This window comes from Syngnathoides biaculeatus, chromosome 1 (assembly GCF_019802595.1).
Source record: "Syngnathoides biaculeatus isolate LvHL_M chromosome 1, ASM1980259v1, whole genome shotgun sequence".
In the NCBI taxonomy this organism is placed as follows: domain Eukaryota; kingdom Metazoa; phylum Chordata; class Actinopteri; order Syngnathiformes; family Syngnathidae; genus Syngnathoides; species Syngnathoides biaculeatus.
The window spans coordinates 6,279,238-6,293,110 of record NC_084640.1 but is presented as its reverse complement, the minus strand read 5'-3'; the positions used below and the strand labels follow the sequence as shown (position 1 = coordinate 6,293,110).

Genomic DNA, 13,873 nt, shown 5'->3' with positions numbered 1-13,873 from the left:
TGGAAGACATTGTTGGTGCTGACTGATAAATCGACCAGCTGGTATTAGCGGATATTAGACCAAAAGCCAGATAAAGGCATGAAAAAGTTGAGCAAAAAAAAATTTGTCAGAGGGTCTGGGATACCCCAGAACCCCTGCAGAACTTTTTTTTAACATAGATTGTGAAATCTCCAAGACTGAAGAGTACAATAATGCAAAATACAAAATTTTCTTCCAGCAGGAAAACATTTATAAACACAATTCCAATGAAGTTGGGATGTTATGTTGACCATAAATAAAAACAGAATACAAAGATTTGCAAAACATGTTCATCCATCCATCCATCCATTAACTAAGCCGCTTATCCTCACAAGGGTCGCGGGAGTGGAGTCTAAATCTTTATTTAATTGAATATACTACAAAGACAACATATGTGATCAGGGACATTACCACATGGGCTCAGGAAAATTCCAGAAAACCATTGTCAGTAACTATAGCTCACCACAACATCCATAACTGCAACTTAAAACTACTATGCAAAGCAAAAGCCATTTATCAACACCCAGAAATGCCACAAATTTCTCTAGATCCAAGCTCATCTAAAATGGACTGATAACAAAGTGGAAAAGTCTTCTGTGGTCTGACAAGTCTAGATTTCAAATTGTTTTTGGAAATTGTCGACATCGTGTTCTCCAGGCCAAAAAGGAAAACAACCAACAAGATTGTTATGGGCACAAAATTCAAAAGCCAGGATCTGTGATTGTATGGGGCTGTGTTAGTGCAAATGGCATGGGTATCTTACACACCTGTGAAGGCACCATCGATTCTGGAAGATACATACAGGCTTTGGAAAGAAACATACGCTGCCATTCAAGCAATGTCTTTTTCATGGACACCAAGGCTAATTTCAGCAAGACAATGGCTAACCACATTCTGCACGTTTCAACAGCGTGGCTTCACAGTGAAGGAGTGTGGGTACTAGACTGGCTCGCCTGCAGTCAAGACCTGTCTCCCATTGAAAATGTGTAGTGCATTATGAAGTGTAAAATATGACAACAGAGACCCTGGACTGTTGACAAGCTGAAGTTGTACATCAAGCAAAAATGGAAAGAATTCCACCTCGAAAATTTTAACATTGAGTGCCCTCAGTTCTGAAACATTTTTTGAATAAAAGCTGAGGTAGCACAGTGATAAGCATAACACTGTGACAGCTTTTTGGAAGGTGTTGCAGCTGAGCACAACTGAAGACATATGCAGTCATATGTGTCTCTGTCATACTGGAATGAAATTGTAGGCTAAACCCTTTTTATAACCAGTCGGTGGCAGCAGTACATTAACATGAACTTTATAACCTCTAGGTGTCGGTGTCATTATAATGAAAGTATTCAACATGTTTATAACAACTCGATGGCTGCATTCATTTATAAAACATTAGGGTTTTTAATCCATCTAACCCTCTATATCCATGTGTAGGGGCAAATGGCACTATTAACTTTATTACTATTTTTTTAAGGGAAAGAAAAGCGCATCATACATGAAAAATTACAATAAATAATAAATAAAAGCTGGAATTCTTAATTTTGTCCCTTTGATATCTTTTGATCTGAAACCCAAATGTCTTCTGTACACAACAAAAATTAAAAAACCTTGCCGTTTCAATACTTTGAGGACTTTAAACAACAAGTCCAAGTCATTTTTTAACTTAGGGGCAATCCACACAGGTGAGGCCAGATTTGAATCTAGGTGCTCAGAACTGTGAGGCAGATGCCCTAAACAATCGTCCAATGTACTCCCCCAATAAGGCATTGATGTCCACTATGTTAATGTTAGTTTTGTCTTTTTTTTATTATATTGGACCAGTGCCTTGTTAGGCTTTATTTTGAAGTTTTCACCGCAGCACATTGATGGTGTGTTACTGTAATAGTATGAACAACTGTTGTGGCCACTGGCTTAACTTGAACTTCAACTATAACTGGTCATTGTACATGCAGTGTATTTAATGCCACTTTGGAAAAATGGTTGGACAAGGGACTTCTGTGTTTTTTGTCCACCGTTTTTTCTGTTTATTTCAGATAGCCAAACAGATTAGTTGTGATACCTGCAGCCAACTCTGCTGTACTCTTCACATGTTTTTTTGTTTCACTTGACATGCCTTCAATCAAATCCAGAAAACGGATGAAGGGATATATGATTTTTAAGTTACATCTCGTTCAAAATTCGTATGGGTTAGTATGATGACCTTCACAGGTAACATCTTCAACTCTTGCGGGAAGGCTGTCAACAAGGTTTTGGGAATATTTGCCCATTTTTCCAAAAGCATATTTTTAAGTCACAAACTCCTCTTGGACAAAAAGGCCTGGCTTACTGTCTACTCAAAATCAACCTAAAAGTGTTCTGTCAGGTTGAGAGCAGGACTATATGCAGGCCAGGCAAGTTCATCCATCACAAATTTTCTTGTGAATCTTTCAGTGAATTATTTGATCAATCAGCTATAAGACATTTTTATTCTGCATCATTAAAAAATTCATATCAGCCAAGCCTTAGTGCTGAAACATGTGTATTTCCAGCTTTTAGTTTCCACTATGGGCCAAGTATTTTTTTAGAAAATTAAGGTGAAAGCTAAGGTATTTTTATTCACCCAGTGATGTACATTCTTAATTTGACTTACCTGTGTGATGGGCTCCACAGATCCGATGTATGTGTCAGGGCGAAGAAGAATGTGTTCAAGCTGAGTTTTTTTTTGGTAGACTCTTTCTACAGAAAGCTTGGATCCCGTCTTATCTTTCTTGACTCCTTCAATCTTACCAGTAACACCCCCATTTGCTGCCTCCTGGAAAGATTATTATTGAGAAGACATATGACAGCCAAATACTAAGTGAGACTGTGATCACTGCCTAAGTCGAGTTCAGTTGTATCTTTTTAGTACATTTGCATTTAATCTTTAATAACTGTTTTATGTACTTAGTATGTACTAATTTATTTATTTATTTTACAAAATTCAAGCATAGTGTTGTTAAAGTTCATACTTTGCATATCACAGTGCCTTAAAATAGTACAAAATGTACTTTTTAAGAATAAATATTCTGCATCATTTTTTATGAACACAAAGGCCTACTACAGACTATGACACTGTACATTAATGTTGGTCTTGGTGGTAGTTGAAGAGCTAAAAATTTGTTTTAGATGGCATTGGGTCTTAAAGGTTTGAGAACCACTGGTCTAAAGGGAATAAATTAGGTGAACATGGTATTGTAGTGTTTTTCCAAACGCTGTACGCATAATGCAACAAAAGTTTTAATTTTGTAATTCTATTCCACCATTTAGTTATCAGTTCATCTGTCTATAGAAAATGGCAAAGTTTTTTGTACACTTAAAAAGAAAAATATCCAACGGTCCGACTGATGCATTCATTAAAAAATAAGCACTGAAAGTGTAATCAAATGTAAATAGTTGTTACTTTGAGAAAGTTATTCAACTAGTAACACTATAACATTTTCTACAGATAACTTGTAATTGTAACAACTACATTTCCAAACTAATCTTCCAAGACAGAAAAACCCCACGTTAAAGATGGTTTGACTTCATGCAATAATATATGTATACACACACATACACATATATCCACTCTCAATTTGACACACATAAAATGTGTATATTTGACAATTGCTCAAGAGATGGGGTAGATTGTTACTTCAGTCGCGAGGTTAAAATTTAAGGACGGGAACAACTATTATTGTTGAGCACGAAAAACGAGCTGGAACAAACGAAAATGAAAGAAGCCTGAAATTCGAATTACTGGATTTCACAATAGGTATATTATTGTGATCAAGAAAAAATGGTTTCCTGGCGACTTATTTACCATCCAAGCAGCCATCCCACCGCTTCCTGCTGCGCCGTAGGACATCTTCCTTTGTGATCCTCAAATGTAATGATGCCGCGTGTCAGATATGTTTAATTACAGCGATATTACTACACACACGTTTCAAACGTTAATGTAATCGAAACGTACTTAACTAGCATGTTATTTTTTTCCACCCAGGTAAAAATAAAATGAAAGATCCAAAACATGCAAAATTGTGTCCTGGCTATTGTTAAAAAGCAGTCACAGCCTTTCGAGGCCTAAACTTCCAACAAAGATGCTAACGAGGATACTCTTCTGATAAATACGATCCACAACTAAAGCATTAATGATGTTTAGCTTTCGGGTAATAAAACTAATGATGCAAATACAAAAGCATAATGTTTCAATGAATATGCCCAAGCAAGATAATTAAAGATTTCCAACTCGGAAACGTGGGAAAAAACGATTATTTTGCTAAATACACTGACCACCCGGTTCCGCCATCTGCCAAAAAAGCTACCAATCCGCGTGAAGGGGCAACAACCAATGAAGTGTGTTCTTCTTCAGAAAAATCGACATTTCGCCCAGTAGAAAAGGATTTCTTTAGTTTTAGTTCATCACTAGATGGCAATAGGGTTAAGACTAAGATTCCGAGGAGCGCGCTGGGTTGTAGTTAAAGGAAACAATACATGGATGGGACGAGGGACAGCTGAAACAATCAGACATCTGCCAGTAACCCAGAAAACCAACATTTATTACAATATAGTAAGATTACGGCAGCAGTAACTTCCACAGTTTGGGTTAAATTCTAATATTTGTGACTTGAATGCAATTAGGTCATTCGTCAACAACATGTATTGTTTTTACTTCCAATACACACCCAAAGATTGACAGTGATAAAGTTTTACCGGTCTTCATCAGATGAATTAAAAAAAAAACTCAGTAAATTGAAACAGACATGGTATGGAAACAGACGTAGTACTGAACAGTAATCCCTGAATAAGGTACAAATAATAATTATGCGTTTTGTAGGTGAATGAGGATTTCAAATGAACATTCTCCTGTCTCCTTCAGACTCTGTCTGAAAAGCTGAGCGTGTTGCCATGACGTATCCCCTTCCCCGCCAGTGAGCTGCGCACTGACAATGAATCCAGAGGAGCCATTAAGACACTGGAGTGACTGCATTCTCCCATCTGAAAGTTGAAATATAAATAGAAAATCAGAAAATGACGTCACACTGTAAAATATAGAACAAGAATCTATTTTACATACTTCCAGAAAAATTTGTTGTCATTAAGCTTGATTGTAAAATCCAGCTGACATCCCCGGACTTGAAAGTTTGGTGATTGACCCTGATTGAGAAAGACTTCACACTTAATTTTGCTGGAGCAAAGTCAAATTTCCAACTGATTTGTCCATTTGAGGAGCCTTCAGTTCGAGCAATATATACCTGCAGGAAGAATTAGTGCAAATACTGAGAAAAATGATATCAATCTCTGAATGTAACAAAACAGTTACGTGTTTATTTCAGTGGTAGTTATTTGTTGAAAAATTCATTATTTAATGGTAGCATAACCAGGGGAGTGATCATGGTTATCAATCATCATCACCATGTGAAGTGATGAAATCAATGCTTCCACCAGCTACAGTGCTTGGAAAAACTATTGCCCCCTTTCTCAAATTCTTATATTTTTTCAGTTTCCCCACTTTAAGATCAAACAAATGTATAGACAAATTTAACCCAAGTGAGCCTTAAGTGCCATTTTTTAAATGATTTCATGTATTGAGGAGGGAAAAAAATCTATTCAAAGTTACTCATCTGATGAAGAAATATAAGTATAGGTTCATTGGGAAGATGGAGGAATACGTCCATACAGATTTGAACCTGTGGCTGTCAATGTTGAATATTCTGGCGGCCAACGGCAAGCTCCAGTGCGAGGCCGTGAGCGAGCGCAGAGGGCCTTTGTTCACACACTTATGTCCCGCACGTAGGCCTCCGAGTAGTCGGACTCCGCGTCATTCCCGTCCAAAGAACCATCAGAATATTCAACATTATTGACAGCAACAGGTTTCAATCTGTATGGACGTATTCCTCCATCTTCCCAATGAACCGGGACTTATATTTCTTCATCAGATGAGGATAAATCAGAGAAATCAACGCTGTCTATAATTGTGTAGGAATGTAACCGAGCCTCAGTTAGAGCACATATCACATCCACACACGTAGGTCATGTGACTCGCCAAAATAGCCGCACCCATGAAAATTCGTAATTGCCGATACAAATATTCTCAACACAACCTTAAATGATATCTGATGAAAATCTTTATTTTAAAGTTACAGTACCAATGACATGACCTATCTGATACATTATTTTCAACGGGTGGACTTCCCCTTTCAGAAGAACTGCAATTACCAAACATACATATATGTGTTTTTGACATTATGACTAGCAATGTAGATGGTTGAGTATTATAAACAGTAAAGGAAAAGAAAGACTTTTTTAAATCGCGTCGCAGAATAATCACCTGGGTAATGTATACAGTGCTGCAAGGGTAAAGCGAAAAAAATGTTCAAAGTTAAGTTTGTGCATGAGCTGAAATTATGGTCAAAAGTCTGTCGTGTTGGGAGGTGGTAGGTGCCAGAATGGGGTACTGGGGAAAAGCAGAGGGTGTTGAAAATCCTGACTGTCTGGTGAAAGAAAATGTGTCTAGTATTTGCCTCGAAGTCTCTGCAATGCCTCCCTGATCACAGCAGTCGGTAGTAGGGAGTGGGATGATGAGGGGGTCACCCTTGTGGGTGAGGTGGGTATGATTAATGTCCAGCAGAGAGGGGAGAGAGACAACGATGATCTTTTCAGGTGCTCTCACTGTGTGCTGCAGGATCTTACGACAGGAGGTAGTGCAGGCGCCGTACCATGCGGTGATGCTCTCTCTCTCTCTGCACAGAATGCTCTCAATCATATCTCTGGAGAAGGAGATCATGATGCAGGATCAGGCTATCGTTCTTTTCAGTTTTTGCACAAAAGTAGAGCCACTGTTGAGCTTTCTTAGCCAGGAAGTGTAGACATTCGTTTTATATAAACTGGCAATGTGTCTTTCACATCTCTGTGGAGATATTTTGATCCATTCTTCCTTGCAGAATTGTTTGAATTCACCAAAAATTAAAGGTTTTCAACCATCCATCCATTTTCTTAGCCGTTTATCTTGACAAGGGTAGCAGGGGTTTTCAACCATGAACAGCTTTTTTTAGGTCGTTCCACTGAATTTCATTTGGATTCTAGTCTTGACCTAGACTAGCCCACTCCAAAACCTTCATTTTTATTGTCGCAATTACTAGATTAAATGAAATATAATTAATCTCAAATGTCTAAAGTCGCTGCAAGGGATGGCCGCATCACTTCTGGTTTGACGTAATTTATAGATTGCGCCCTGTAAATCTAGTTTTTAATTTATGCGGTACCATGTCACTTATTTTCTGTTACGGGAAAAATGACAAGAAATATTTTTCTTTTTATTAATTGTTGATTGATCTCATTAACCTTGGTTTGCTCCAATAAATGAATTTACTTTCTCCATTAGAGCGGCTTGTCAGTTCTCCTTACTCAAATACAAAACGAGGATGCACATAGTGAATTTCTTGTTTTAATAGGAACAAATGGGAATCTACAACAACAGACAAGATAAGACATGATACACACAGAGAGATAAACATTGGTTTGGGAAGCTGAGTTGTGACAAAAGGGGGATCAGTGAGCATGCGCTGGCCAGAGACCTAATAGGGTTCACTGTTCCCGTTAATTTAACCCAAATATGCACCAATCTGAGCAGCAGACATCTGTGTCTTTGTGAACTTTGATTTGTGCACTGATGCACACTCATGTTACAATAGCGATGTCCAAACTGCTCCCACGCAGTTGGATGTCCAAAATATTAGAGTGTGATCTACAGTGAAAGGCACTCAGAATGCGGAATTTTGGTCAAACAATTGAGGAATTAACACTTCCTCTTTCAATATGTCTGTGTATCTGTGTAGAAAGAAATGTTCATAAAGACCTGGTAAGACGACAGGTATTTGGAATTGATGAACTTCACTGGCCTGTATAAAGTCCTGCCCTCAAACCATTTCTGTTGATTTCAAATGGACAGTGAGCCAGGTCTTCTCGTCCAACATCGGTGTGAGATATCACAAATATGCTCATGAACAAATTTGCAAAAATTACATTAACTCACTCATAAACTTTGTTGAAAGCCTTCCCACAAGTTTTGCTGTTCCAGCTGCAAAGGGTAGATAACATTAAAACCAATGGTATTAGAATGGGATATGACATTAAATAAGGTAAGTGAGCAAATACCTTTGGCAAAATAGTGTGTATGTATTAAAACAAAAATCATAACAATATTTCACTCTGTGTTGAGTGCATTGCTACTGTATGAGTTAAACCAGGGGTGGGCAAACCTTTAGACTCACAGGCCACATTGGCTTCTAAAATTTGACAGAGGGGCCGCACCAGAACCTCATAACATAGCATTCTTGCCGTATGAGATACACAGCTGCTAATGAGACTTCAGTGAAATAATATTTCGTGATCCACTCTTTGTTAAATACTCTGCAGTTTTCTTTTCTATGGTCCGCTCATTTTTACAGAAGGGATCAAACGGTAACGAGAAAGTGAGAGTGAAATAAACAGTACGCTACACTCCAACAAAGGTTCACCAATGTTCAGTTCGCAATAAATTGGGGAAATATTGGCATTGCAATGACAATATGAATAAATGATGATGAATGAAGTGGATGACTTCGGCAGGCCGTATTGAAAAGCTAACCGTAAAAAAAACCGTATATGGTAGATAGTTTGCCTATGCCTGAGTTAAACATTTTGAAATGTATAACGTAATTCAGCGTTTCATACTTTTAATTTCTTGAGATGTACTTGTATTGCAGTGGATTAAGAACAGAAATGTTTAGACACGGTAACTTTCTGCAAAGAGTAACCATTCTACCTCAAGGGAAGTCCCGTACCACACTTCAGTAATGAAAGTTTTAGACTAAATGGGCTGCAGTTTGGCATCATCAAGGAAAGGGGAGCATGCAAACCACACAGAAAAGACACCTCTAGTACGACAACAGTTAAATGACAGCGAATACTTTTGAGACAATAAAGACATTGCAAAAACAGTCATGGTGCAGGAACAGGTTGTTTAAAATCTGACAGTGATGGTACACTTTTTGTTTTGTTTTTTTTAATTGTGCTAAAGGACATAGTGGTCCCCAAACACCGGTGCACGGACCAGTACCGGGCCAACAGGGTTGTGTTACCGGGCCACAGAGAAAGAATAATTTATGTGGTATTGCTATTCGCATGCCAATGTGTTCCATTTTTAAAATTTTCTGGATCTTCTTCGCTGCAACAGCAGCATGTGTCAGATGACTGGTCGAGACTGCACAGAGCAGTTCCATTTCCCGCCCCACCCTGACTATAACACTTCAGTTTCCAGTCCCAGCGGGTTGGGTAATGGTGGCAGAGCTCAAAGAATTAATCATTTCATAAACTAATTCAGCTCATTACATTTACTGAAAATATATTTTCTTTTGTACGAAATGTTCTCAAACAAAACAACGCAATATTACTTACAATATTACTGAAATTTTAGGTTTACTGCAACAGTCAACTCTCAACACAGCAAGTCGGCTCTTTGATACAGATACAATCGTAGGTTTCTGCTTTTGCATCACGCCCATGAATAGCGAAGGAGGTATCAGAAGCACACAAGCAACACAAGTCTCTTTCTCTAGATAGATAGATAGATAGATAGATAGATAGATAGATAGATAGATAGATAGATAGATAGATAGATAGATAGATAGATAGATAGATAGATAGATAGATAGATAGATAGATAGATAGATAGATAGATAGATAGATAGATAGATAGATAGATAGATACACACACACATCCGGCCCGTCAAAGAAATGTCTACTCTAAACTGGTCAACAGTGCAAAGAAGGTTGGGGAAGAATGCTCTAGCGGTTAGAATAACTTGAATGCATTGACGAGTGCTTCATAGAAAATAACTGAAAAAAGATGAACATCACAAACTACAACCAAAATAACCAGATGTGTGCCGGAAACACAGATGCCTTGCTGGCAGACAAACTAAACCATTTATTTGCCTGCAATGAGACTGACAGATCAGATTCAGTTACAACCACCTCCCATCAGCAGGATACTGACGCTTCAGGAACATTAAGTGAAACATGTGCTCAGGACTGTAGACACCCTGAAGCCCAAATTTTGTGCCTGGGAACGTATTGAAAGCCTGTACTGATCGGCTGACAGGTGATTTTACAAAAATCTCCAACAGTTCCCTGCAACAATCAATCAAACCTCTTGCCTGAAATATGCAACAAACATCCCTATCCCCAAAAAGATGTTGCATTCACACCTGTGATCATGAATGCTTTAAGAGATGAGTTGCATATCACATAAGGGGCTCAACTCCCTCCCTTACTCGACCCTGAAGACTATTTTACTTTAATTGCACTTTCATTATTTGCTTAAATATGACTTTACACATTTAATCAACAGATTAAGTGTTGTCCATTTGCTAATCAGTCAAGGATGTGTTATGGAGCGCGGTGGCTGTCCTTAATCTTTGTACACAGAAAACTGGCAGGTGGCAGCCTCCTCTCCTAGGCGTGGGCGTGGAGACGAACGACACCAGAAAAGGAGCGGAAAGTTACCATCCCGGCCCAGGACCAGAATGCGGGTCGGGGGGGCAGCCACTTTAACCATGGACCCGTACATATAAAAACCTTGTGTTACTGGGCAGCTCTTGTCTTCTTCTTGGGGTATCTTGCCAGAAGACACATGTCTCTCGTGTGGGAGATACCTAGATAAGACCCGGACGTCTGTATTGCACATTCATTTGTAATAAATCAATTTACTCGTCTAATCATTGGTCATCTCTTCCTCGATCAGCGAACATGCGTAGGGTCCAAACTCGCAAATCCCTACAACCCCACCAGTTTCCCTACAGAGAAATCTAGTCCACCGAGGATGCTATCACAATAGCTCTCCACACTGCACTGAGCAACCTGGAAACCAAGGGGAACAATATGAGTATGCTTTTCAAAGACTTTAGCTCAGCTTTTCATACCATCATCCCAGGTATTTTGTTTGACAAATTCTCCCTCCTTGGATATCTCCTTCCATCTGATGCTGGAATAAAGACTTTCTAACAGTCCACAGTCTGTCAGACTTGACCCAGACCTCTCTTTCTCAATCTCTCTTCCTTAATTGGTGCTCCTGCTTTTTGTACAGTACAGATGCATTTTTCCTTGCTCTTGCTCTGCCTCTTTTGCCTCTGTTGGCATTTTTTTCTTGCTTATAAGCTTGTTTTTCTTCTATTTTTTTTAGAAGCAGAGACTAGTGGATACTTTTAAATCTGTGGGACTGTATTTTTCTTTTTTGCGGATAATCAATTGTTTTATCATTTGAGCGTGGCCTCCGAATTAGCATAAGCCTGGTGTTAGCAACAAGACTAGCCGTCAAAATGCCTCCCTTCTCTACTGAGGACTATCATGGACGACTGAAGAGGATGTCAATTCTGGAATAAAAAATCTGCCGTTTTGAAGTCTATGTGGATGTAAATGGACATTTTAGGAATGAAACCACTCTACTGATGTCTCAAAATGGTGAGCAGAGGTGTGCTAACAGTCACCTAGCTCAACAACGAGGACAGGCGTAGACTGTGAAAAGAATAATGGACCCTCCAGCAGCTCTCCATGGAATTTACTGGGAGCAAAGCCTAAAGATATGGTACATTAAAAAGGAAGACAGAAGCACCAAGACATTACCGAGAAATTCGACTGGCCTGCGTTGCAGGGCGCTTCCACACGAAGTGAGTGGACATGAACCACCATGACAGAGCAAGAAAAAAAAAGAATGTGTCAGTGCAAAATATGACGTGAGAACTACAGATTTGAGCCATTTTTACAAGACCCTGGGCAAGAATGCTTATCCTCCACCACCCTTGAGAGGTACGAAATTAAATCATCCAAGAAAAAAATTGGGACCCCAAACATTATTAGTTGGTGATGGAGCCATTAAGGATGTGAAATGCTTTTGCTGTGAGAAGAACACCAAAGTACTGTGTTTTACTAATGACACGATGTCATATCTTTCAAAAAATCCTGGCGATCACTGATCAGCATCCAACTGTGAAATTTGTCATTACACACACAGGGGCCGGGGATGTTCTCAAGGAAGCAATAAGAGGTACTGAAGCAAAATTTCATTGATCTCTGAACACAAGTGCTTGGTTTGAATGCTGAGGTTTTTATAAGCGGAGTTCTCCTGCTTGTACGATCTGGAGATGAACGTTTCTCGAGGCTCCGTCAATTGAATAAGTGGTTAAGCAAAGTGTGCACAGCACTATCCATGAGTTTCATTGACAGTTTATCCCATTTTTGGGAGCGTAAACATCTTTACAAAGCAGACTCTGTCTAAATAGACAAGGGGTTAGGTTATTGGCTGCCAACATTTTCGACTGTGTGCGTCTTTCACCGCCCTGTAAAGAAAATGTTTACAGAAATCACGGAAAAAAGGATCCAGTTGTTCCCAAACAATCAGAGGAACAAGCGATAAGGCGAAACAAGGTGCACACAGATTCATTTGCATCATCCAAACACTCAGATGAGCAAATGACAAATGGAATGTGCCAGCACTTAAAAATCTCCCATACCTCTTCCTGCCCCATTGGAGCTATCCACACCTTACAATATTTCCCCTCAATGACTACGACAACCAACAATCTGCAGTCGATGTTGGCTCCCTCTATTCCAGCCTGAATGCAATGTAGGTCTGACAGATAGGATGAAGACAATTGTCAACAATGAAGTCCAGCCCATACCACACCAAGCTCTTCTTCCCATCCTCCCTCGCCTGAAACCACCATCCGCTAAAATGCAAAAGGCCCCTCCTTCACATATGAAGACTCTTATCTGTAAATGTGACTGATATTTACTGGGTCTTTTCCACAATAACTCAGACCCCAATGGAGATGAGGCATTTTTTTATCCCCTGTAATTACAAGGCACAGAAAGTTGGTCAAAGAGAAATGTACAAAAATACTAGAACTTCCAACTCTAACCATTGACTCCAGCTGTCTCTGCAAGACCAGCTCTTTTTAATATCAGTTTACTGGGTAACAAGTCATTGTTGATTAATGACATCATTACAACCTATTATCTGGACTGTTAGTGATTAAAGTGTATAGAAGGTCTTCAATGTACCTTTTGCTAATATTATACAGTTTTTTATGCTGAATTCGAATCTGAACTCCATTGTAAATGAAACTTTATTTTCCAATTATCGTCAAAGAATGATCCCACATTGCTGGATTCACTGGAAAAAGACTGAAATTAAGTGGAAAAACCACATCAGACCAAGTGACAACATCATGGCGGCAATTGGAATCCATGATAGGAACAATGATAAATTTTCCGATATATCAACCGATGAACACAATTCTGAAGGGTCCCAGGAAGACAGTGAAGAACACGAATTTTATAAAGGCGTTAAAGGTTATCAATTTGAGCCAGTTAGACAGCACATACGTTCGAAATAGCTGGGGATGAAGGAGGCAACCCAGCAGTCAGACCCAGCTAGGAGGACATGCTCATTTTGGATACACGGGACTGGTAAGTATTTGTGAAGTTGTTGTTTTCTTTATTTAGCCACAAACTGATAAATAGTAATGGCTTCGATATCCTGAATGTATATATGAAGTTTTTGGTCTTGTTTTTGTATTTAGTGAATTGGTACGCAACAACTATTTTGTGTGTACAAGGCTTGTTATTATTGCACCAAAACACACATTAGCTAATAATGTAGTCCACAGTATAAGTTGGTATATTTTCACAAATAAGGATTTTAATTAACAAAATCAGTTTATAATGTTGCCACATTAATTTGAGAGCAAAAGCTGGTGATATCCTGCTTCACCATAAATATAATTTCACATGTTTAACTGATGCCATAACCAGACAG

General features: G+C 38.9%; 2 protein-coding genes across 11 annotated transcripts in view; both read right to left on the bottom strand.

Annotated features, from left to right (window-relative positions):
• top2b (DNA topoisomerase II beta) overlaps positions 1-4,365 on the bottom strand; it is a 184,166-nt gene extending 179,801 nt beyond the window's left edge. The window contains exons 1-3 of one of the 5 annotated variants that reach the window (XM_061844304.1): positions 4,309-4,365; positions 3,839-3,897; positions 2,648-2,809 (exon numbers count right to left, since the gene is read on the bottom strand). In XM_061844304.1, the coding sequence (XP_061700288.1) occupies positions 2,648-2,809; positions 3,839-3,897; positions 4,309-4,324 (237 nt within the window). In that variant the 5' untranslated portion in view covers positions 4,325-4,365. Of the gene's footprint in view, positions 1-2,647; positions 2,810-3,838; positions 3,898-3,988 lie in introns of all 5 variants that reach the window. The other 4 variants (XM_061844221.1, XM_061844135.1, XM_061844054.1 and 1 more) reach the window with 4 other exon arrangements.
• Positions 4,366-4,553: 188 nt separating this feature from the next.
• Positions 4,554-13,873, bottom strand: part of ngly1 (N-glycanase 1) — an 81,130-nt gene continuing 71,810 nt past the window's right edge. For 2 of the 6 annotated variants that reach the window (XM_061844602.1, XM_061844402.1), the window contains exons 11-12: positions 5,093-5,270; positions 4,554-5,013 (exon numbers count right to left, since the gene is read on the bottom strand). In XM_061844602.1, the coding sequence (XP_061700586.1) occupies positions 4,838-5,013; positions 5,093-5,270 (354 nt within the window). In that variant the 3' untranslated portion in view covers positions 4,554-4,837. The other 4 variants (XM_061844995.1, XM_061845157.1, XM_061844965.1 and 1 more) reach the window with 4 other exon arrangements.